At 46.1% G+C, this 25,606-nt stretch overlaps 1 protein-coding gene across 2 annotated transcripts in view; it reads left to right on the top strand.

Moving 5' to 3' along the window:
* MVB12B (multivesicular body subunit 12B) overlaps positions 1-25,606 on the top strand; it is a 155,395-nt gene that overhangs the window by 22,813 nt on the left and 106,976 nt on the right. For both annotated transcript variants that reach the window (XM_038745172.1, XM_038745173.1), the window contains 2 exons: positions 140-262; positions 25,094-25,201. In XM_038745172.1, the coding sequence (XP_038601100.1) occupies positions 140-262; positions 25,094-25,201 (231 nt within the window). The remainder of the gene's footprint in view (positions 1-139; positions 263-25,093; positions 25,202-25,606) is intronic.

Here is a 25,606-nt window from a genome sequence, read left to right as displayed (position 1 = left end):
ACCTGGGGAGAGGCCATGCAGGACCTGGGAGTATGTTGTCCCCGCATTGCAGTACAGACTTCCTGGTTCCAGATTGCTGGCTTAGGGGTGTTTGGATCTCTTTGTGGGTGGCCCGCTTATCTTCCCCTCCCTGTTTCAGGAGGAGTCTATCATGCCTGAAGTCAAAGACCTTTCAGAAGCCTTACCTGAGCTGCCCCTGGACCCCATCACAGGCGTCGGGGTGCTCGCATCTCGGAACCGGGCACCGACAGGCTACGATGTAGTAAGTAAAGAGGCTGGGAAGGCTATCCTTAAATTGGGGTTGGGGGGGTGGTGGCGGTCAATAGGGTGTGTATTTACCTTCCTCTACCTCACCACCTCTTCTCCTTTTTTCCTCCTGGAAATATCCAGGAGGAAAATATCCAGGAGGTACTACCATGTCATAGTACCTGGAAACCTTTACCCATTTGTTGTGTATACAAAACAGTGATAGTATTTAAAGTTGATCTTTGATTAGGAGGAATTTTTGGATGTCTGTAGCAGTCTGAGGCATTAATAGTTTTTTAGATATAACTTTTTAGAACACGTTAGTATTTCATTTCCCTGTTTATTGCAAGTCTTAGCTCTGCTCGTTGTGGAAAACCCAGTGCCTTGAGTGAGCAGCAGATTCGAAAGGGCCCAGTCACAGGCTATGGAGTGTGGTGGCAACTGAGGTGGATAGTTCAGTTCATCTCTGTGGGGATGATTCCCAAATTTACCTCTCTAGCACTGACCTCTCTTCTCTGCTGTCTTGCATTTCCTCCTGCCTTCAGAACATCTCTTCCTGGATATCCTGCCGACACCTCAAGTTTACCATGTCCAAAACAGAACTCCTCATCTTCCCCATCATTGTAGACGATGAGAATACGTGTATATAAATATAGACGATGTATCCGCCCTGTCTCACAAGCCCGTACCCTTGGCGTTATCCTTGACTCATCTCATTCAATTCACATATTCAGTCCGACACCAATTCCGAACTGCTACTACACTGATTCAAGCAATTATTTTATTCCACCTTGACTACTGCATCTGCCTCCTCATTGACCTTCCTGTCTCCCCACTCCAGTCCATACTTCACTCTGCTAACTGGATCATTTTTCTAAAAATAAATTCAATCTACGTCTCCCCATTCTTCAAGAACCTCCAGTGGTTGCCCATCCACCTCCACATCAAACAGAAACTCCTTACCATCAGCTTTAAATCACTCAATCAGCTCACCCCCTCCTAAAATAATAATTGTGGCATGAAGTGCTTGCTATATGCCAGGCAGTGTTCTAACTGCTGGTATCAATACAGAATATTTGGGTTGGACACACCTGTCTTACTTAGGGCCCACAGTCTTAACACCCATTTTACAGATGAGAGAACTGAGGCCCAAAGAAGTTAAATGACTTGCCCAATGTCACACAGCAGACAAGTCGTGGAGCTGGGTTTAGAACCCAGGTCCTTCTGACTACCGGGCCCATGCTGTATCCACTAGGCTACACTTCTTCATAATCCCTCTCCAGCTGTTTTCGGAAAAAGTTGAAAAGGGCTATTTTCACTTCAGCCATGTAGAGCCTGTTGGGAGACACAGGCAGGCCAGTTAAAAACTCTGTATTACTTTTTCCCACTCTTGTTGCAGATCAAGATGCCATTTTCAAAGTAAAAGGAAGAGTTATTTGTGCAGAGAAAGTTGAAACTCACTTGTTGTCCAACTTCAAAGTGGTTTTGAATATCACTGACCATAAACTATAATCATTGGGTCTGACTAAGCATCGTAAAGCTCTTAGGAAAGCTTATAAAATCGCTGCTTATTTGAAGTGCCAAATGCCTTTTGATAAAAATGAGTTTGAGGCACAAAGCAGGCAGTCTGCCTGTCTGTTCGCCTGCCCACCTGCCCAGAGAGTCGTGTTGTAGCAATTTTATCTAGAAGCTTTGGGCTTCAACTGGCAGACCCAGGGCTCAGGAAGACTTCTCAATTGCTGCTGGTGTTCCTGGGAATGGGCGTTCACTACAATCTGAGCTTCCTCCTTCTTTGTGACAACCTCTTTTTGTTGTTCTGTGGTGTCTTATCCCCAGTGGCTCTTTCTCTCCTGACAGGAATAATAATTTGAGTATTTAAGTGCTTACTATGTGCCCAGCACTAAGCTAAACACAGTGACAGTCAGGTCAGACGTTGTCCTTGCCCCACATGGGGCTTACAGTCGAAGTGGAGGGAGAACAGGAATTGAATTCCCATTTTACAGATAAGGAAACTGAGGCAGAGCTAAGTTGTGACTTGCCCAGGGTCACCCTGCAGGCAAGTGGCAGAGCCGGGATTAGAACCCAGGTCCTTTGATTCCTGGGCCCTTGCTCTTTTCACTAGGCCACACTGCTTCTACTCTATTGAATGCCTGGTTTATGACCTATACTGAGTGGTGCCCTTCTCAGAAAGTCCCAGAGAGTCTTCCAGGAATAGGATCCATATCTGCAGTGTATTTTCCTTCCAGGCATGCAGCCCGGGGCATGGTGTTTCACATTAAATGGGAGTAAAGTGAACAAATGTATTTCCTGTTTTGGAGTGATCTGCATACCCCAGAGAAACTGGGAAGGCAGTTAAGGGGAGGGCTACCCAAGGCCCAGAATGGGGGTGGTTTAAATTCTGCCTGGGTGAACTTGATCTAGTCATGTTCTGCGAGCACAGGCAAACTGGCAGCCAAGAAGGCAAGCAAGAACCTTCTCTTTGCAGTGGCAGTTAGTGTACCTGGATGACCAGCCTCCTCCTCCTTCCAGAATGGGAAATTTGTCAGTCGATCAATGGTATTTTTTGAGTGCTTCCTGTGTGCAAAGCCTTGTAGTATGATACAACATGTTTCCTGCCTAGAAGGAACTTTCTTTTAGAGGGGAAGAGACAATCTGACCCCGGCTTCTCACCCCTCAACCCCTCCCAAGTTCCCAGAACTGAAAGGGGCAAAGTCAGCAGGTCCAACTCTGTCTCCGGTCAGACATGTGATTAAGTCAATTGAGGTAGAGGAGTGACTGTTTTCCCTTTAATTCATTCAGTCGTATTTATTGAGCGCTTACTATGTGCAGAGCACTGTACTAAGCGCTTGGAAAGTACAATTAGGCAACAGATAGAGACAATCCCTACCCAACAACGGGCTCACGGTCTAGAAGGGGGAGACAGACAACAAAACAAAACAAGTAGACAGGCATCAATAGCATCAAAATAGATGAATAGAATTGTAGATATATACACATCATTAATAAAATAAATGGAATAATAAGTATATACAAATATGCATAAGTGCTGTGGGGTGGAGAAGGGGGTAGAGCAGAGGGAGAGAGTAGGGGCTATCGGGAGCGGAGAAGGAGCAGAGGAAGGGAACCGTCTGACCAAATGTCTCCGGCTGCAACTCAGGCCCATTTCCTTCCCCCTGTTCTGGGCCTTGCAGTCATCGAGAACAGCTGCTCTCCAGGACAACCTTCATGGCTTAGCAATGGACATTAAATCTCTTAGCATCTTCTTCTCCAAACTAAACATCCTCAGTTCCTGAATTCTACCTTTCCTGAAAGGACCTCCAACTCTACCGTGGCCACTCTGCATCCTTGCCCAAGGGCCTAGGCCAAATCCAGTCCCTATCTCAACTAAATGTCAGCTTGGGGGCCCGAGCGGAGGCGCAGGGAGCTCCTCGCACATCTGTGTGCTGCCATAATGCTCTGCAGTGTTGACTCTTTCAGTGTCTAGCCTCCTGCCTGCCACCCCTTGAAACTTGTGGTCCTGCTGCCCTTGGTCCTGCTTGCCTCATCCCCTTCATTGTCCTGCACCCCCTTCTTTTTTATGGTATGTGTTGAGTGCTTACTATGTGTCTAGCACTGTTCTAAGCACTGGGATAGATACAGGCTTATCAGGTTGGACACGGTCCCTGTCCCACATGGGACTCACAGTCTTAATCCCCATTTTACAGATGAGATAGAGAAGTTAAGTGACTTGCCTGAGGTCACACAGCAGGCAAGTGGTAGAGAGGGGAATGGAATCCAGATACTTCTGGCTCCCAGGCCCGTGCTCTATCCACTAGGCCACACTGCTTCTGTTACCTACTTCCCCTGACTCTGTTCAGCCCCTCTCTTTCCTGTGATCTTGGACTGCTAATGCTAATTGCCAGGGAGCAAGCTTACCTTGGGAGCAGGGCTTCAAACAAGAGACCTCAAAAACCTTAAGTGCTATAATAACAAACATGAACTCCCTGGGAGTTAGCAGCCAGCCTTGCAGCAAATTCAGTTTTTAAATAATCTTCAAGTATCAAATGACCATTTATATTTTAAATGATGTTTGTTTAGTACTTATTACGTTCCAGGCACTAGACTAAGTCCTGGGGTAGATACACGGTAATCAGGTCGGACACAGCTCCTGTCCCACATAGGGCTCACGGTCTTAATCCCCATTTTACAGATGAGTTAACAGGCACAGAGAAGTGAAGTAACTTGCTCAAGGTCACCCAGCAGACAAGTGGTGGGGCTGAGATTAGAATCCATGTTCTTTTACTCCCAGGCCCTGTGCTCTTTCCACTGGGCCCCACTGCTTCTCATTTATTTGAATTTGATTTAGTGGTAGGAGAAAACATCTTGGCTGGACCTGAATGGATCCTCACCTTACAGATACAATACTATATGGTGCCTCTCACAATTTTAGCACTTAGTATGTGCATGGTACCTAGTGGTGCTAAATAAATGCTACCACCATCTCCACCACAAAATACATCAGCAGTACCATTGATTTAATAATAATTTGGTATTAAGTACTAGATATGTACTAAATACAATGCTAAGCACTGGGGTAGGCACAGTCAGATCAGACACAGTCCCTACCCTGACACGGGGCTCACAGCCCAAGGGGAAAATGCTTGGTTCCTTTGGTAGATGAATGCTGAGAGCATCAGGGGTTGTTCACCCTATATTTTTCCTGTCATGCTGAGGTTTCTAGGGGTAGATGTGATTGATATATGTGTGCAACACTCTGGGAGCTTTCATTTGTGTCAGTGTCCTTTAAGAGAAGCAGCTTGGCTTAGAGGAAAGGCCTCAGTGCTGGCAGTCAGAGGATCTGGGTTCTTATTCTGGCTCTGCCACCTGTCTACTGTGGGACCTTGGACAAGTCACTTAACACCTCTGTGCCTCAGTTCCCTTATCTGTAAAATGGGGGTTAAATCTACTCCTTCCTATTTAGACTGTAAACCCATGTGGGACAGGGACTGTGTTCAGACTAATTATCTTGCATGCTCCTCAGAGCATTGTGCATTGCTTGGTGCACAGGTACATGCTTAACAAGTACCATTATTATTATTATTTAAAATTGTTCCAGAGCAGAATGAGAACTGAGTTTTATAAAGTTCCACCATTTACGATTTACGAGGTAGGTTGAATACGAGATTTGATACCTCCCCTCAAGATACTTGTTTAGTAATACTATTGATAGTAATAGCAATAGTTTAGAGATTCATTCATTCAGTCATATTTATTGAGCGCTTACTATGTGCAGAGCACTGTACTAAGTGCTTGGAAAGTACCATTAGGCAACAGAGACAATCCCTACCCAACAAAGGGCTCACAGTCAAGAAGGGGGGAGGTGTACAGAACCTTTTGTCTGAGTTCCTCAAAGCCCTTTCCCATATATGTGTATGTATGTGTACATACACATATTTACAAATGTAAATATATGTGTGTTTGTGTATGCGTATAGATAGATGTGTGTACATTTATATAGGTAGATAGATCAATTTTTTTGGTATCTTAAGCGCTTACTGTGTTCCAGGTACTGTTCTAAGTGCTGGGGCAGATATAAGATAATCAGATTGGACACAATCCATGTCCCACATGGGGCTCACAGTTTCAATCCCCATTTCACAGATGAGGTAACTGAGGCACAGAGAAGTTAAGAGACTTGCCCAACATCACACAGCAGGCAAGTGGTAGAGCCAGGACTAGAACCCAGGTCCTTCTGGCTCCCAGGCCCATGCTCTATCCACTAGGCCACACTACTTCTCAGTTATCCTCTGCCAGGTTGTAAAAGGTGCAGGAATGTAAGGGAGGGGAGTGCCTGGATTCTCAGATGCGTGAACTCAGAGTGTGTGAGGCAGAGGCCTGCTGTAGGCCCAGAGGAGTTCTGAAATTAGTGCTCACAAGCCCTGAAGTCAGCTGTTCCCCCGAGGATGTTCTCAGGGGAACACTCCACACAAGGAATGAAAGGCGACAGATTGGTCTTGAAGCATTCCTTCTCCCTCCACAGATCTTGTTAGCAGAGGGGCTGATGCCTCTTTTCTCTGCTCCTAAATAACCCCAGACTGCTCCATGCTTCACAGATGGGTTGATTTTCTGAGGCTGAGCGTATTTTGATCAAAGGCACCAGGTGTTCATTCTTTTTGTTCAGTTAGAAAATGCATTAGATGGAAGCTCACTGGAAACAAGGAGAATTATTTTCTCAAGGTGCACCTTGTCAATTGGTTTCTTTTGGATGCTGCAAGGGAACCTCTCTCAACTCACATTTACCTTTGACCCACATTTTTCTTTGCTCCTCAGAGTGAACAGGCAGGCGAGAAACTGAGTGGAAACAGCTGGGGTTTCTGATGAAGAAACCTCCATTGAAACTTTCTTAGCTCTCTGTCCCATGTTGGTTTGGGTTGAGATTTGGGGCTGATGGCCTCTAGTTCATTTCAGTGGGTCCTTTCTATGATTCATTCCATTGATGAGGATATATACCCAATAATACAGTGGTGCATGCACTCTAGGCTGTAAGCTTTTTGTGGCCAGGGACTGCTTCTACCAACTGTATTGTATTGTACTCTCCCAAGTGCTTAGTACATTGCTCTGCACATAGTAAGTGCTTAAAAAATACCATTAATTGATTGGTGCAAATCTTACCACCTCAACAAAGCTTTCTACCCTGCCACTGAGCTAGGTATTTAAATAATGCTAGTACACATTTGCAGGTCAAGTCCTTAGGGGATCTTCTCCTGATATAACCTGTAGCCCATCTTTTCAGCAGCAGCTGTGTTAACAAGAAAGGTGAGCCTTAGTGAAGTCTTTCTTCCTCATTTCTCTGGAAAGAGGGACTCTCCCAGCTAACTGTGGAGTCTGGGTACAATAGGGAGGCTGAAGCCAGTGTCTCTGGCAGCAGTTGGAGTGAGTGTACACAGATGGAGTTGGGATTGTAGAATTATTTGGGTATCTCCCCACCCCTTATGTCCTCCCAGAGAGGAGGGGAATGGCTACTGAGTGGGGTGGGTAGCATCTGCACTGACAGGAAGGAAGTGAGGAAGCTAGGGACACAACTTCTTCCCCAGCAAGATTCCCTGAGCCTCTTTTCCCCAGTGTCCCTGGTGTTATTTTTCATCTGGAATTGGGACTTTTTCAGAGTGGTTCCCAGAGCCTGGGGGAGGTGGGGAGGTACCTGCTGACATATTTTGGCATTTTTATAAGTGATGACTATATGCCCAGAACTATATGAAGCACTGGGATAAATACAAGTTAATCAAGTCAGACACAATCCCTGTTCCACATTGACTCACAGTCCAAGTAGGAGGGAGACCAGTTATTTAATCCCTATTTTACAGATAAGGAAATTGAGGCCCAGAGAAGGTAAGTGATTTGCCTAAGGTCACACAGCAGGCAAGTGGCAGACTCATCACATCCATCCTCGACTACCTTCTTACCGCCCCAGTGCTAAGCAGTGGTCCTTTTCCTTGGACTGGCTTAGGGTACTGATTTTGATAGAGGATACCTAAGCAAGAGAAATAATTTAAATGAAGAATCAGTTGCCATCCTGTCCCCTGAAAAGGCGGGGAACCCTAGGAGAGTGTGTTTTCTTATTAAAAATCTAAGCCTGAAGTGACTCCATCCTCCTACCTTCCAAGGAAATTCCCTTATGTTGATATTCAGAGAGGATTCCAGTGAGCAGGTTCTCAAATTTGTTAGGTTCTGTCTGTCTGCCTGCAAGCTGTTGGTTCCTCAGTAGCACCCGTCCACTCACATGTGCTTATCACTTTACCCTGTTACAAAACCAGCTAATTTGTTCAGTGAGGATTAACAGGTGTTCAAGCCAATTAGAAAAGAGTGTTCTTTGGGCTTTCCCCTCCTCTCCCAGCTTAAAGAGACTAGAGAAAGCTTCGTTCTTCACTTAACAGTACTGGGATACAAATAGGAGCAGCAGGTTGGTGTGATTCTCCATGTAAGATAGTTCTAAAGGTAAATCTCATCCAAGAGGGATTGAACTGAACAAAAAGCACTCCTGCAAACCATGCCTTATGCACTCATCACAGGTCTTGTTCTGTTGACCTCCTAAAAGTCAGACACACAGATTGTTGTGTTCAAGTCTTTTCCAGTAATTTTTTCCTGCCAAATCCTCCCTGGAATTGAGCCCCATGAAGCAGAAGCGACATTTGCTGTCTTGTGCTGTGTTCAGGGGAGTCGGTGGCCCCATGGGAGGTTCTTGCCCCAGCAGCCAAGTTGGGAGCAAAGGCAAAGAAGCTGCCTGGCCCATTTTGCTGAGGGCCAGGTTAACTTCCTGCTTTTCTCCAGCTTTCTCACCTGCTCTGTTGGCTCAGGACTCCCAGGACACTTTCATTCATTCATTCATTCAATCGTATTTATTGAGCGCTTACTGTGTGCAGAGCACTGTACTAAGCATTTGGGAAGTACAAGTTGGCAACATACAGAGAGAGTCCCTACACAAGAGCGGGCTCACAGTCTAGAAGGGGGAGACAGACAACAAAACAAAACATATTAACAAAATAGAATAAATATGTACAAATAAAATAGAGTAATAAATATGTACAAACATGTATACATATATACAAGTGCTGTGGGGAGGGGAAGGAGGTAAGGCGGGGGAGGGGGAGAGGAAGGAGGGGGCTCAGTCTGAGAAGGCCTCCTGGAGGAGGTGAGCTCTCAGTAGGGCTTTGAAGGGAGGAAGAGAGCTAGCTTGGCGGATGTGCAGAGGGAGGGCATTCCAGGCCAGGGGGAGGACATGGGCTGGAGGTAGATGTCAGGACAGGTGAGAACGAGGCACAGTGAGGAGATTAGCGGCAGAGGAGCGGAGGGTGTGGGCTGGGCTGTAGAAGGAGAGAAGGGAGGTGAGGTAGGAAGGGCAAGGTGATGGAGAGCCTTGAAGCCGAGGGTGAGGAGTTTTTGTCTGATGCATAGGTTGATTGGTAGCCACTGGAGATATTTGAGGAGGGGAGTAACATGCCCAGAGCGTTTCTGCACAAAGACGGTCCGGGCAGTGGCATGAAGTATGGATTGAAGTGGGGAGAGACAGGAGGATGGGCGATCAGAGAGGAGGCTGATGCAGTCATCCAGTCGGGATAGGATGAGAGCTTGAACAAGCAGGGTAGTGGTTTGGATGGAGAGGAAAGGGCGGAGGTGAGACCGGCAGGTTTTGGTGACGGATTGGATGTGAGGGGTGAACGAGAGAGCGGAGTCGAGGATCACACCAAGTTTGCGGGCTTGTGAGACGGGAAGGATGGAAGTGCTGTCAACAGTGATGGGAAAGTCAGGGAGAGAGCAGGGTTTGGGAGGGAAGATAAGGAGTTCAGTCTTGGACTTGTTGAGTTTTAGTGAGTTCACTGAACTTGCCTTGTTTACCTCCTGCTCCTCTAGCTCATCCTGTCCCCTCATTAGTCCAAGCTCTGTATAGTTTATTTAAAGCCAAAAGAATGTGTAGGCCCAGTCCTTTTTGGTGACACCATCCTCAGGCTAAAGGTGTGGGGGGCTGAACTGAGTGCTGTGTGTGTCAAGAGAAGGGCAAGGACATAAAACAGATCAGAGTGGTATTCATTGGCCTTCTTAACCCAAGATTTCTGGGCAGCTGCTCCTTTCTTCCCCATTGAACTTCCATCAGCCAAAAAGTTTTTTTTGATGGAGAAATTTCACCTTGTAATCTAAAATAATTTTTTCTATAGCCTGGTTCACTTTCTGTTAGGATCTTACCACCCTCAGACCTGGGTCTACTCTAACGCTTTGGGGCTTCCTTTGGCAATAAATTGCCTGATTAGTTCTTTGCTAATGTCCCCAGCTCAGAATCCTGGTCCAGAGCTGAATTCCAATGGACAGGAGCCATTTCCCTTAGAACTTTCTTGTTCCCGGATCCTAGCCTGTTCCTGCAATCTGTTTTCATGTGGGCTTTCTCAAGAGGCTCTAGTCAAGTGGGTCTGGGCCCAGTATCATGGAAAGATTGTTGGATTGCTGGTGACTGCTCCCACATTGGTGGAATTCGCTAGAGGAAACTGGATGTTTCCAGGCAGAATTTGAGGAGAGGGGAAGTCAGAAAAAGAAGTTCATGGGTTCCTCCCCTTTTCTCATCAGGCTTTATGGCATAAATTTGGGGGGCAGTGTTGGGGAGGGAAGATGGTGTTGTTCAGCTGAAGACCAGCTAGCTGCTCAATGAACCTGAACCAGCTGATTTACAGGATCCATTTTTAGGTTGCTGTTTAGATTCTCCCTCTTCTTCCTCTTACAATCAGCAAATGCATTTCCTGCAGCCAGGGCAGGATACACTGCTGCTTCTGAATACTGAGATCCTGAGGGGTAGGATAGGGGGAGCCTAACTCCCTATTGGGGAACAGCTGGCCACAGGAAGCCGAGTTGCACGTTGCTTGTTCTGCTTTCGGGGCTATAATTGATTTTCCTCTCAGTGGCATTCGAAGGTTCAGTCTATGTTCTTGTCTGGTGGCCTGAACATGAACAGGGTCAGCAACTCCAGAGGATAGAGCATAGAGCTGGAGTGGTTATCATAGTCATGGCTGGGATGGGAGCCAATTCTGAATATCCCTGTGGTCAGGAAGTGAATGTTTCTGCTGAAGAGCATACCACTGTGTGCTATGTCTGTGTTTTTGTCCCTTCTCCTGTCTCTGGGGAACCTTCCCAGCCAGGTCTAAAGAGGAAGCCTGGCCTAATAGAAAGAGCACAGGGTTCAGAGTCAGGAGACCCGAGTTCTAGTCCCAGCTCTGCCCCTTGCCGGCTGTGTCACTCGGAGTGAGTTATTGAATTTCTTTGTGCCTCAGTTTGTCATATGTAAAATGGGGGTAAGATATCTGTTCTTCCTCCCTCTGAGTCTGTGACCCTATGTGGGACAGGGATTCTGAACAGATTAGTGATCTGGTATCCACCACAGTGCTTAGCATAGTTATTTGGCACATAGCAAGCATTAGCACCACACTTTCCCCATAGGTTGGTTTGATCAGGTTGTACCTGGTACAGCCTCTTTCAGCATTTCCTCGGAATCTCTCTGACAAAGCTGTGCTTTTTGCTTTTTTAAAAGGTATCTTCAGTTGACATATATGTAATTTATTATGTCTAATTTATTTATATCTGTAATTTATTTATGTTAATGTCTGTTTCCCCCTCTAGACTGTAAACTCGTTGTGGTCAGGGAATGTGTTTGTTTACTGTTACATTGTACTCTCCCAAGAACTTAATACAGTGCTCTGCACACAGTAAGCACTCAATAAATACAATTTACTGGCTGACTGAGATTGACCCTCATGGCTAACTGGGCCTTGCCTGGAAGGCTCAGTGGGGTGAGGAAGACTATGCAGGAGAACCGGGGGATTTTAGATTGGGATCTCCTCTAGACCATGAGCCCCCTCTAGACTGTGAGGTTGTTCATTCATTCATTGTCACATTTATTTAGTGCTTACTGTGTGCAGAGCACTGTACTAAGTGCTTGGGAAAGTATAGTAGAACAATAAACAGTGACAATCCCTGCCCACAACAAACTCACAGTCTTGTCGTGGGCAGGAATATGTCTATTGTTATAGTGTACTCTTCCAAGCACTTAAAACAGTGCTTTGCATGCAGTTAGCACTTAATAGATATAATTGAGTCTCCTGTCAAGATGTTGGATGACCATAGGCTGATGTGGCCACGTCAGCCCTTGGAGACAGGGCTTCCTTTCGCCTCCCCAAGACTCTACTCTCTAGAGCCAAACTCAGGCCTCTCTCTGTCCATGGGCTGGTGGGGAGCAATTGTCTGCTTGTTTGTTTAAAGACCAGGGCCAGATGCAGAAGGGGTTGGCGTAGGACCCCAGGGGATTATTGCCCCTGCTGGATAACACTGTGTTTTGCCTCTCGCGGGGAGGATTTGGATGAAGTTGTCAGGGTTTTTGTAGAGCTCAATAGAGAGAAAGAACCGTGGGAGCCATGAGCTGCATCAATCAGAGGAGCAGAGAAGCTTGTTTTATCTCCTTGCCAAGAAAAATTGATCCAGTGTGATTTCAGCTGAAGATCTTAGTGCACGCGTTTGGGCAGGTTTTTGCTTTGTGCAGGGAACAGACTGTTTTCTGAAATGGTAAAGAACAAAAGTAATCATTCTGTGCTTTCCATGGGACTCAAAGTGGTCACAGTTTTTATAAGGCATTTTGAAAGTATTTCCTTTTAATGATCAAAAAAGATCATCTGCTTCCTGCCTGCGAGTCTTCCTTCAACTACTTCTGACTAACTGTTGGCTAGGTAGCTCCTAACTAGCCGATTTGACTGCAGCCGAGCATTTGCCACAGTTGATTGGGAAACGGATCTTGGACGGGAATCTTCTGTTGTGGACACAGAAATTCCTTTGAACTGCATTCTTCTCAATAATGTCTGCCAGATATTTCCTTTGGAACTTCAGAGAATTTCCTGACCACTTTGATTCCTTCTGCCTGTTGAACTCATGATCAAGTAGCAGCAGGCATTCCTTCCAAATACCAGGGTGTTAAGTAATTAATGAAAAATGTCCGTTAGCCATTTCATACAGAATGTAGCTAGTTCCTCTTGGGAACAGAAGTGGGGAGAAGCCCATTTCTTTTGCCATTAAAGAGCCAGGGTAGTCATAATGTCTCAGGCCTCAGTTTGTAACATCATGTATGTACTCCAGCGTTTAGCATACTAAGGGCATAACAAATACGTGGCTCAGTGGAAAAGAGCATGGGCTTTGGAGTCAGAGGTCATGGGTTCAAATCCCGGCTCCGCCAATTATCAGCTGTGTGACTTTGGGCAAGTCACTTAACTTCTCTGGGCCTCAGTTCCCTCATCTGTAAAATGGGGATGAAGACTGTGAGCCCTCCGTGGGGCAACCTGATCACCTTGTAACCTCCCTTAGTGCTTAGAACAGTGCTTTGCACATAGTAAGCGCTTAATAAATGCCATTATTATTATTATTACTATTTTTTTTCTTTTTTATGGCATTTGGTAGGTGCTTACTATGTGCCAGACACTGTAGTAAGCCCTGGGGTAGATACAAGATAATCAGTCCATCAGACATATTTATTGAGTGCTTACTGAGTGCTGAGCACTGTACTAAGTACTTCGGAGAGTACAATGTAATAATAGAGTTGGTAGACACATTCCGTACCCACAATGAGCTTACAGCCTAGAAGGGGAGACAGACATTAATATAACTAAATAAATTCCTGATATGTACATAAGTGCTGTGGGGCTGAGGGAGCAGTGAATAAAAGGAGCAAATCAGGGTGATGCAGAAGGGAGTGGGAGAAGGATAAATGAGGTCTTAGAGAAGGCCTCTTGAAGGAGATGTGCCTTCAATAAGGCTTTGAAGGTGGGGAGAGTAATAGTCTGCCGGATTTGAAAAGGGAGAGCATTCCAGACCAGAGGCAGGACGTGGGTGAAAGGTTGGCGGTGAGATGGATGCGGTAGAGGTACAGTGAATAGGTTGGCATTAGAGGACCAAAGTGTGCAGGCTGGGTTGTAGTAGGAGAGCAGTGAGATGAGGTAGGAAGGGCCAAGGTGATTGAATGCTTTAAAGCCAATGGTAAGGAGATTCTGTTTGTTATGGAGGTGGCTGGGCAACCACTGGAGATTCTTGGGAAGTGGCAAAACATTGCCTGAATGTTTTTGTAGAAAAATGATCCAGACATGAGAGTGAAGTATGGACTGGTATGGGGAGAGACAGGTGGCAGGAAGGTTAATAAGGTTAGCAAGAAGGCTGATACAGTATTCAAGGCGGGATAAGATAAGTAGTTAGATTAACGTGATAGTTTGGATAGAAAGGAAAGGGCGGATTAGAGAAGTTGTGAAAGTTGAGCCAACAGGATTTAGTGATTGAATATGTGGGTTGAATGAGAGAGATGAGTCAAGGGTAATGCCAAGGTGACGGGCTTTTGAGACAGGAAAGATAGAATGGGAAAATCATGGGGAAGACAGGGTTTGCATGGGCAAATAAGGAGTTCTGTTTTATACCTGTTAACTTTGAGGTGTTTGTGGGACATCCAAGTGGAGATGTCTGGAAGGCAGGAAGAAATTTAGACTGCAGACATGAGAGAGATCAGGGCTGGAGATGTAGATTGGGGAATCATCCACACAGAGATGGTAGTTGAAGCAATGGGAGTAAATGAGTTCTTCAAGGGAGTGGGTGTAGATGGAGAATAGAAGGGGACCCAGAACTGATCCTCGAGGGACTCCTACAGTGAGGAGGTGGGAGGCAAAGGAGGAGCCTGTGAAAGAGATTGAGAATAAGTGGCCAGAGGCATAGGAAAACTAGAAAAAGACAGGGTCAGTGAAGCTGAGGTTGGATACTGTTTCCAGAAGGGGGTGGTTGACAGTGTTGAAAGGAGCTGAGAGGTTGAGGAGGATTAGGATAGAGTAGAGGCCATTGGATTTGGCAAGAAGGAGGTTATTTGTGACTTTGAGGTGATGGTTTTTGTGGAATGAAGGGGATGGAAGCCAGATTGGAGGGGTTGAGGAGAGGAATTTGAGATAGTGGGTGACGACTGCTCGCTCAAGGGGTTTGGAGAGGAAGGTAGGAGGGAGATGGGGTGATAAGTGGAGGAAGCTATGGGGTCAAGGATGGTTTGGTTTTTTTTTTACAATAGAGAAGCCATCAGCATGTTTGAAAGCAATGAGGAAGAAGTCATGGGAGAGCAAACAGTTGATGATGGTGGTCAGGGAGTGAAGAATAGAGGGAGCAAGTGCTTTGATAAGGTCTGAAAGGAAGGGGTGAATTTTGAGAGAAGGCAGATCTCCTCTTGAGGTACTGCTGGGAAAGATGGGAGAGTTGAAGAAGGGGGAGGGAGGGACTGGAGAGGAGCAGGAGAGATTTTAGGGAAATCATGCCTGATAGTTTCAATTTTCTCAATAAAGTAGGTAGTTCATTAGAGGCAAGAGATGGGGGAGGCACAGTTTGGATATAGTTCATGTCCCTCATGGGTCTCACAATCTTAATCCCTATTTTACAGATGAGGTACCTGAGGCACTGAGAAGTGAATTGACTTGCCCAAGTTCATATAGCAAACTAGTGGAAAAGCTGGGATTAGAACCCAGGTCCTTCTTCCTCCCAGATCCAGGGTCTATCTACCAGGCATGCTGCTTCTTCTGGAAACCTATTTTCCTAAGTGTTTCTAGTCCTATTCAATTCAATCGTATTTATGGAGCACTTACTGTGTGCAGAGCACTGTACTAAGCATTTGGGAAAGTACAGTACAACAATAGCCAGTCACATTCCCGGGCCCACATCGAACCCTCCAGCCCTGCCTCTGCTGCCATTAAGGAAAACAACCCAAATCAGTTAAGAATGAAATGATTTGCACAACTGTCCCTTTCTCCTCTGCTGCTTAATGTTGCAGTGCTGCTTGCCCTGTGTGCTTTCTAGGCCCAAATTCTACTTTTTTGGGGGTCAGATGAAATTGGGACAAGAGCATCTCTTGCTCAGATATTGAAAGGTGCACTGTGTGTAATGTGTCCATACATCCCAGAGCAGGCAGAATGGTCATGAATTTAGGGTATTTATCCCAACACCTGAAATCCATCCTTGGCCATGGGAATTCCAGTGGCTCACAGCTGCAGTAGGGATAAGGTTGTCATGACAATAGGAGGAAGAAGAAGAGGAGGGGGTGGAAGAAGGGGAGACAGCTGCCCAGCCTCCTTTTCCTCCCCATCCTCTTTGGAGACAGTAACAGCTATCACTGCTACTGCCATCACAACTATTGTAGCCCATCTGGGATCATGTATGATGGGTGTTTCTGGAACAGCCAACCAGAATGATGTGTTTCCAGCCACGCCAGAATCTCCCTCCCCCCCAACTCATATATTGGGACATTCACAGGGATGCCCCACCAACTTCTTAAACACAGTATTGCAAAAATCTGAATTCCTCATTGGCCCTTCTAAGCCACTTCCTTCTCCTCCTCCTAACTTTCCCATTACAGTTAACAGTACCACCGACATCTGTGACTGGAGATTCGCAACCTTGGTGTCATCCTTCATACCTCTAGGTCTTTCACTTTTCACATTTAGTCTGTATCAAAATTCTGCCAGTTTTTCCTCCATTGTATTTCCCAGTTTTGGGAAATGTCATTCAAAGCACATAGCTGTGCTCCTTCAGAATCTCCAGTGGCTACCTATTTCTCTCCACATTGAGCAGAAACCCCCGATCATTCCACCAGCTCTCTCCTTTTCTGTATCCACTCTCTTCACCCTCTGCATGCCAGCCAGCACCCTTTTTTCCTTACCACCTACGCTTGCTCAGCTCCTTATCCCTCCTTTCTCCTTCACCAGTCCACCAGGCCTGTCCCTCCCCCATCTTCTGAGCCCTCCTGAAAACCCACCTCCTCCGGCAGACATTCCCTAACTCATTTCCAACATCCCCTGGTCATGTCATTCTAACAGCCACCCTTAGCCCTTAGTATATGTATGTTTAAATGTGTGTAGTCCACTTAATTATTCAGCTTTTCGTGTTTTTCCATACCCTTGATGTTACCAGTTGTATCGTGTTTTTCCTTCCCCCACTGTATGTATATTATTTGTCTGTCCATTTCCTCTGTTAGATCGTAAGCTGTGCAAGAGTAGGAGTCATGTTTTTCACTTCTGTTACACTCTCCCAAGTCTGTTTCAGTACTTCTGGTGTGAAGGACTACTGACAATGCTTCTCTCTCTCTCTTTATATATACATATAATTATTATTATTATTATTATTATGGTACTTGTTAAGTGCTTACTACATGCCAGGCAATGTATTAAGCGCTGGGTTGGACACAACCAAGTAAGGTTGGACAAAGTCCCTGTCCCATGTAGGGCTCACAGTCTCAATCCCCATTTTACAGATGAGGTAACTGAGGCACAGATAAGTTTAGTGACTTGCCCAAGGTCACACAGCAGACAAATGGAGGAGTCAGGATTAGAACCCATGACCTTCTGACTCTCAGACCTGTGGTTTATCCACTGTGCCATCCTGTTTCTATATATACAGTAGTCACCCAATAGCAACTCTTGAATGGATTAGTAAACTTGGATCTGGGGATGCCAAAGCACCTTAGCAGGAGCCACAACAAATGCCAGGGCCACCATTGTCACTTCTGCCCAAGGGGTGATGACGTTGGCCGTGGCCCAGGCTTTAAGTCATCCTGCACTGGGCCTTTCCACTGGGCAGGGCCACTGGAGCTAACATCACCAATTCCACCACCACTTTCAGCTGGGGGTGGCTATGGCCAGGGCAGCCCTGTGACAGTACAGCACAGTCTAATCCACCATCCTCCACCATACCATTTGGAGAAGTGACAGCAAAACTGGTGCATCCTGAGGGAAGATAGGGAAAAAGAGAGAAAATAGAACAGGAAGAAGTCAGAACAGAGAGGAGAGATAATACTAGAATGTGAATGTGAGTACTGGAGTACTAAAATAAAATATCTCCCCTTTCCCTGCTTTGTTGTCTTCCCAGTGTATTCTCCCTTTTCCCTATATTCCTTCTCCCCTTTTTCCTCTTTTTTCTAAGTGGTATTTGTTAAGCGCTTTCTACATGCCAGGAACTGTTCTAAGCACTGGAGTAGATACAAGGTAATCAGGTTGGACACAGTCCATGACCCACATGAGACTCACAGTCTTAATTCCCATTTTACAGAGCCCGTTGTTGGGTAGGGATCATCTCTATATGTTGCCGACTTGTACTTCCCAAGCGCTTAGTACAGTGCTTTGCACACAGTAAGCGCTCAATAAATATGATTGAATGAATGAATGAGCAGATGAGGTAACTGGGGTACCGACTTGCCCATGGTCTCAGAGCAGGCAGGTTGGGGAGCCAGGGCTAGAACCCAGGTCCTTTTGAGTCCCAGGTCCATGGTCTGTCCATCAGCCCATGCTTCTTCTCAGTAGGTCATGCTGCTTCCTCCCTTTTCTTCCCTTTCTCCTCCCCTTTTCTGCCCCCCTTTCCCTTTCCTCTTCTCTTTATGGCCATCTCCATCCTCTCTACTCCCCTTTTTAGCCTTTCCTCCACCTAGGGTTATCAGAATTCTGGGTGACATGTTACTGTCCTAAGATGGTGAGACATGCAATCTCTGGTTGCTTTTAAACAGTCTTATTTTTCTTCTTGGAAAGCAGCGAGACTTAGAGGAAAGAGCAAAGAGCACAGGATTGTGAATAAGGGGACCTTTTTTGCTATTTTTTTTAATGGCATTTGTTAAGCCTTATGTGCCAGGCACTGTTCTAAGCGCTGGAGTAGATACAAGGTAATCAAGTTGGACACAGTCCATGTCCCACGTGGGACTATGTCTCGATCCCCATTTTACAGTTGAGGTAACTAAGGCACAGAGAAGTTAAGTGACTTGCCCGACATCACACAGCAGACAAGTTGGGGAGCCGGGTCATGAACCCAGGACTTCTAGGCCTATGCGCTTTCTATTAGGCCATGCTGGAGCTGGGTTCTAATCCTTGTCAGTAAAGTGGGGACTAAACACCTCTTCTCCTTTCACTTAGACTGTGAAACCTACATGGGACCAGGATTGTGTGCCTAGTACAGTGCTCAGCACATAATAAGTGCTTAACAAATACCACTATTATTATTGTTTTTTCTGTTATTATTAACGTCTGCTCTGTGACCTTGGACAAGTCACTTAACTTCTTTGTGCCTCAGTTTTCTCACCTGTAAAATGGGGATTCAGTACTGTTCTCCTTCCTCCTGAGACTATGAGCCCCATGTGGGACAGGGACTGCATCCTATCTACTTCCCTTGTAGTCACCTCAGCGTTTAATACAGTGCATGGCACATAGAAGACACTTAGCAAATGCCACAATTATTGTTATTAGTATTATTATTGATATTAATTCATTTGACTGAGATGTGTCCTGCCTTCCTATTATTCGTTAGTGGAAACAGGATGGTTGAGGGAAGAAACAGGACTGGATTAAGGCTTTGAGTGTCCTGGGGCACATGAGATAGGGATGTCCTTGTGGTTTCCTTTACTTAGAGAAATAGGAAAGAGGAACAGAGAAGGAAAAGCGGGGAAAGGAGAGGACACTCACCGTCCGCTGCTGCCAGACTGCCGCTGCTGTTGTCTGTTTTCGCTTCCACCAGCCAACTGGCAATGCCTACGGTGCCCAGTCAAAGAAGGACCAGCTGAGCCGTGGCCACAGTGGATTGGGCAGCCACAGCAGAGGACGGCTGTTTGGGCCTCAGGAACAGCAAGTGTCTCCACAGGGTTTCCAGAGCTGCTGCAACATTCTCCTAGCCCAATTACCCTCCTTGGCCCTGGATCACCCACCAGGCTGCCTGAGTTGGCTGGGCTGGAGAGGAGCCTCTCCTAAAGAACCACAGTTTGCTGGTCGGGGGCAGAAGTGGAACCAATGTTTTGGTTCCCAGCCAGCTCTAAGGCGCCCTCAGGATTCCTTCCTCCCACCCCCTGCTTCCCAATCTGGTCACTGAACAGGGTGGAGGAATTTGGGTTTTATTGGTGACTTAGTGAACTGAAGCAGTTCCAAGTGCCCCATGTTTAAGAAATGCAGGTCCAGAGAGCCCAGGAGGAGTGGTTGGGGATGAATGAAGAGATCTGGGCCTTGCCCTTTAGACAGCAGCAAAGGCAGAGCTGGAACCCAGGCCTGAAATTCGTCCCTGGAACAGAGGTAGATGTTTCCCCCTTCAGCGCCCCTGAGAACAGGAGGGTGAGTCTGGTGAGGCCTGGGAAATTCCAGGCAGAATTTCTGGGGTTTGGAGACAAAATGCACAGTTTAGAGGGTTGTGTGATGGGACTGGGGAGAGTAGTGGAATTTGAGACCCTCCCTACAACCAGGGGAATTGTGGTGAGAGTGAGTTTGGCCTGAGCCGTCCAGGATGCCCATAGCCAAGGGCTTAAAGCTCCCACTGGAGGAGAGCAGCAAAGCTCTCTGGGAATGCTGAATGGTGACTTGGGCTTCAGGGACAACTCTGCCTAGAATATCATCTTCAGAATCTTGTGGTGACAGGTGGTATTGCCTTAGCTTGGCTATAAATATGTATTAATATATATATATATGTATATAATTGATTTATGAAACAGGTGCACCTGATTCTTAATTCTGACCAGCACTAGTGCAGTAGAAATGACCTGCAGGTGGCAGGGTTGGTATGCTAGATTCTGTTAATAAATCAGCTTGGGCTCAGAGTCTGCTGCTAGGCGGATACAGCATGAACTGTATCTTACACCTTTGCATTCCAGGGAAAAGATAGCGTTGAGGAATAAGGTCTCCAGAGGTAACCACCTCATCCCACCCCTCCCTTCACACTACCCTCTCCAGATCTCTCCCCCACCCACGAGAATTCATGGCAGGTAGTCTCTAACACTTCTAATGGGTCTGTTTCCTTCCAGAACCTTGTATTCTTGAGCTAACACCTATGGGTCATTCTTGGCTTGTTTTCAGGTCATGCTACAGACCAGGCCTCCCACCTCACATTGGTCTCCTGAGATCGGTTCAGTCTCTACCACAGACATCAATCCCAGGAGAGGGAGTGTCTCAGAAACCATCTTGGCTTAAACAGATTCCCTTTCCTCCTTCTTCCCCTCTCCTCCTTTGCCCACTTGCACCTCTGCCCACCACATACTCCCCTCCTCATCTCCTCCCTCTGCCTCAATCCCATCGTGATTTTTGTCCCTTTGACATTCTTGTGTTGGTTTTGGAAAGCCACTTGACTGCATTCATTGATGACCGGCAGAAGGCTTTTCTCAACCTTCTGAGTCAGGATACTACATCACAATGCCTTTCCAAAGTGGCCTCCACTCAGAGGTGCTGAGAAGAACTCGGGGACAGCTAGCAGGTGAGATTAGGGTGCTAGTGATGATTACCGATGGTTGGTATCTGCCCTAGCTCTGGCAGGTAGGAAATTTAAATGCAACTGTCACGTTCAGATAGCAAGATGCATAAAAGTATGTGTTTAGATCCAATGGGAAAGGGGATCCATGTTCACTTTCTCCTGGTCCCCTTAATAATAATAATAGTAATAGTAAAAACATCATCATCATCATCATCATCGTTGAAGTAATATTTGTTAATTACTTACTTTGTTCTAAGTGCTGGGGTTAGAGTCAAGTTAATCAGGTTGGACACAATCCCTGTCCTACATGGGGCTCACAGTCTAAATTAGGAGGGAAGAGGGAGAACAGGTATGTAATCCCCACTTTACAACTGAGAAAACAGGCACGAAGAAGTTGACTTGCCCAAGTTCACACAATAATTAGTTGGCAGAGCCAGGATTAGAACCCAGGTCCTCTGACTCCCAGGCCCATGCTCTTTCCACTAGGCCATGCTGCTTCTGGCAGGTTTGTCACTGAGAAGCAGGTGTCCTAATTAGGGTTTAAAAGAATGTATGAATCGAACACTTGTGTGACTACAGAAAGGTAGATTACCCGTAGATTTCATTATTATAGTTGTGGCAAGAGAGTGGTATACCTTTGCACTTGCTAGGCAAGGTGAAGCATCCCTAACACCTCCTAGCAACATATGAATATTCCAGGGGCTTTTTACCCAAAGGTTAATTTAGGCCCACTGACTTTAGTGGCTGGTATTGGAATATGTATAGATTTAATAACAATGTTATTAAGTACTCAAACACTGTACTAAGCACGAAGGTAAATACACGTTAATCAAGTCCCACATGCAGCTCACAGTCTAACTAGGAGGGGGAACAGGTATCGAACCCCCATTTTGCAGGTGATGAAATTTAGGGCCAGAGAAGTTAAGTGGCTTACCCAAGGTCACACAGTAGACAAGTGTCGGAGCTAGGATTAGAAGACAGGTACTCTAATTCCCAGGACTGTGCTCTTTCCTCTGAGCCACACTGCTTCTTGTGACCCAGATTTCATCATTTCCTGGTGTGAGTGGTCATTGCTTTGATTCAAGGTAGTCTCCACTCCCTCAGGACCTTACTTTGCTCATTTCTCCCCTCATTTTCACCCTTTTCTGAAGGCTGAGGTGTCAATTGATAAAAGTGTGGTGGGGGGATCAGGGGTGTTAGAGTGGGGCCTGGACTGTGCCATCAGACAATTACAAATTTTCACTTCAGTGGTCTTGAGGTTGAGATTGGGTTTAGATGGTCATTTTTCCTGTTTTAAAGTTCCTGCTGGGCAAAGGGGGTGTGTGTGACCTGCCAGATCGTTCAGCTGTGAGTCTGTGTCTGCTTTTCCTCAAGTCCCTGCATTTGGGTGATGATTGATAATCTAATGCTGCCTGAGAGCCAAAGGGGTGGGAATCCTTCTGATCCTGAGCGTTACCATGTCCCTGAGGGCCTCCCATGCCCCATGTTAGCTTGCCTCCAGCTCCCGCTAGTCTGGAGAAGAAAACTGGATGTTCTGTATGGGACAGGGAGGCTGAGACTGCCCTATCGTGTGAGAGATTGTGGCACTGTTTTTCCTTCTTTTCTTCCCTGCTTTGCTCATTTGCCTGAAAGCTTTAGGCATTCAAGTGGAGCGGGTTATTTAATTTTGTTATGGGTGAGGGTTAGGTCTGACCTCTGCTTCTCTGAAGGGGAGGAGAAGATGGCAAAATGATTTTATTTACTCCCTCCTCTCTTTGACAGACCTTTTTTTTCCCTCCAAACCCTGATATCTTACTTGGGTGTTTCTGACAAAAGGGAATTCCTTAGGTCCCCGTGGATTTTGTCTCTAGTGAAGGGTGTTGTGAGAGAGTGCAGATTTTAAGATTCACTGGATGGATTTTCTTTGAGTTCTTCTCTCTTCATTCATTTGAAATTCTAAGGTTTCTTTTCCAAATATGTTATTTAAAAATTCTTTGGGAAACTATTTTCCTTTTATAGTCCCTCTAGATTACATGAGATAATAGTGGAAGTGGGGGATTCACAATAACAGATAGTACCCAACTGGGGAATCTACTTGGACCAGAGCCATGCCAACCTCAGCTCACTCCTGGTTTCATACCTCCCCAGGGAGACATGGTCCCTAGCAAACACAAAGGTTATGGTGCCTCTGTGCATGTCCAGAAGCCATATTCATCTCCCGGGACTACAAGAGGGGCCACCAGTGTGGGATGTGATAAATCACGTATGTGGACCTTCACCCCACCCCTTCTCCTTCCGCACCCACTTACGACCCCTATCCCTGTTCTCCTCCCACTCCAGGAAATGAGTATGGGCCAGGCCGGGTTTTGGGTTGAGTCCAGACCCGACCTTTCTGAAACTTGAACTCAAACCAGGCCCCTGGCCTGCAGCCTGGGAAAGGCTCAAGTTCTGGTCTTGGCTGGGCTGTGGGAGAGGCTGAGGCAGAATGAGCCACTGCAACTGACTGCGCAAGAGCCATAGGGTAGAAATGGTGGGAAGGAAATCAGGCTCTCAGTTCATAAAGCTTAAAAAAAATCTTAAACTAGATAATCCACTTGTGAATAATTGGGAATGGGCCAAGTCTACTTTTGAATTGTGCACTTTCTCCTTTTCTGAGAAGCAGTTATGTATTCTACCCATTGTTGTGTAATATTTACTGAGGGTGCATAACCTGCCAGCTGCCCCCAAGAGAATTGATGTGGCATGATCCCTGCCCAGGAGATCTGGCGACCCAGTGCCAATGCAGAGTGGAGGAATTGGTTGGGCACTCATGCCAGTCTAGTCACCTTGCAGAGCAATGGTTGCCCAGTCAAGACAGGTTCCCCAATTACAAGGCACAGGGAAGCTTTCAACTATTCCTCGGGCCACGAGGTAGATTGACTGATTAGAGACAGGATCTCAAAGGTGACTTTCTAAAAGAAGTTGGCAGAAGAAAACTTCCCACTTACCAGTCTCAGATGTCGAGCCCATAGTCCAGAATCTCTGGTGTGGGCTCAAGGGGAGAGGCTTGTGAGACTGGACCACTCATGTATGTCCATGCGTGGCTCAGTGGAAAGAGCCTGGGCTTTGGAGTCAGAGGTTATGGGTTCAAATGCCGGCTCCGTCAATTGTCAGCTGTGTGACTTTGGGCAAGTCACTTAACTTCTCTGGGCCTCAGTTACCTCATCTGTAAAATGGGGATGAAGACTGTGAGCCCGCCGTGGGACAACCTGATCACCTTGTTACCTCCCCAGCGCATAGAACAGTGCTTTGCACATAGTAAGCGCTTAATAAATGCCATAAAAAAATGTAGCATGTAGGGAGCATGTGGAAAATTCCAGATGGCATTTTGGGGGTCTGTGTTCAGACCCCAGTTTAGCACCTTGATGATTTAGAGGGTTGTGTGGTGGAATGTAAGGTTCTCCAAACATACTCTGCTCTGATCCCTTAAGGGAAGCTGTCTTTGGAAAAGAAATGAAAAGTTTTCTTGGATCTATTTCCCAGGCTTGGTTCTACCACTAATAAACTTGACTGTTTCTTTGTTTTCATGGAAGCACCCTCGCTTGGGGGAAAAATTCCTTCCAGGGGACTAACCCTAGGCTGCCCTGTCCCTTACCCTTGCTCCTGTGAGCATGCAGGCAAACAGGTCCCGGATATCTGAGTGCCAGGGCAGAATACCGGCTTTGTGTCTCTTAGGTGGCATTTCATACCCCTTAGAGCTTTCCACCCACCAGGTCGTCTACTGAGTGAGCAGTAATGAGCACCTTAATGTGCTGACTTGTCCGATCTCTTCGTGGTCCATTACAAGCAAAGTTGCTCTTTTCTCATTAGAACTGTTTTTGTCAGGGTGTCTTTAATCAATTGCTTCCCCGGGGACAGTATTTTTAGAAGTTGTATTTTTCACTCTTTCTTTTTCCTTTTGGAAGTTCTCTTCACTGTACCTGGTGAAATGAACTAATGAGATGCCAGGAGAGTTCGGGCCAGTGTTAATTGGAATGGGTATGAAAGAGGCTGCTCTGCACATGTATTAACTTTTGGCTTACGGGAGTCCTGCTTTCTCTCCGTTTCCTTGGTACAGGTTGCACAGACGGCAGATGGCGTGGATGCCGACCTCTGGAAAGATGGCTTATTTAAATCCAAGGTCACCCGCTACCTGTGTTTCACAAGATCATTTTCCAAAGAAAATGTAAGTTCTTAAGTGGCTTCCATATTTGCCAAGTAAATGGAAGGAATTTACATTCCAACTTGAAATTTCTGTGTTTTTAATGTGGTTAATTTTCATTACCTCAATACAATTTATCCGTGATTCTAGCTGTGCGGCTGGAGTCCGCAGTGACCTTGGTGTTTCATTAATTAATAGTGTTGGTAGCCATTCATCCAGGAGTGGAGTGAATTCCATTAAGCCTGGCTTTCCAAAGGAGACACGGAAATCACTGTCAGTATTTTTGTTTTAATGGTTCGTATGTATGAACTTGAGTACACCAACCAAATAGCAGGCTCAGGCCTGAAATGAATGTCTAGAGTACTGCTTCATAAGCTTGGCCTGCAGCCTGTCTGAAATTCTGGATTTAAAAATTTTCCCATCTCTCAA

Source organism: Tachyglossus aculeatus, chromosome 4, assembly GCF_015852505.1.
Source record: "Tachyglossus aculeatus isolate mTacAcu1 chromosome 4, mTacAcu1.pri, whole genome shotgun sequence".
Lineage (NCBI taxonomy): Eukaryota > Metazoa > Chordata > Mammalia > Monotremata > Tachyglossidae > Tachyglossus > Tachyglossus aculeatus.
Note: the sequence above shows the minus strand (reverse complement) of the source record. Positions and strands in the feature narration are given on the sequence as shown.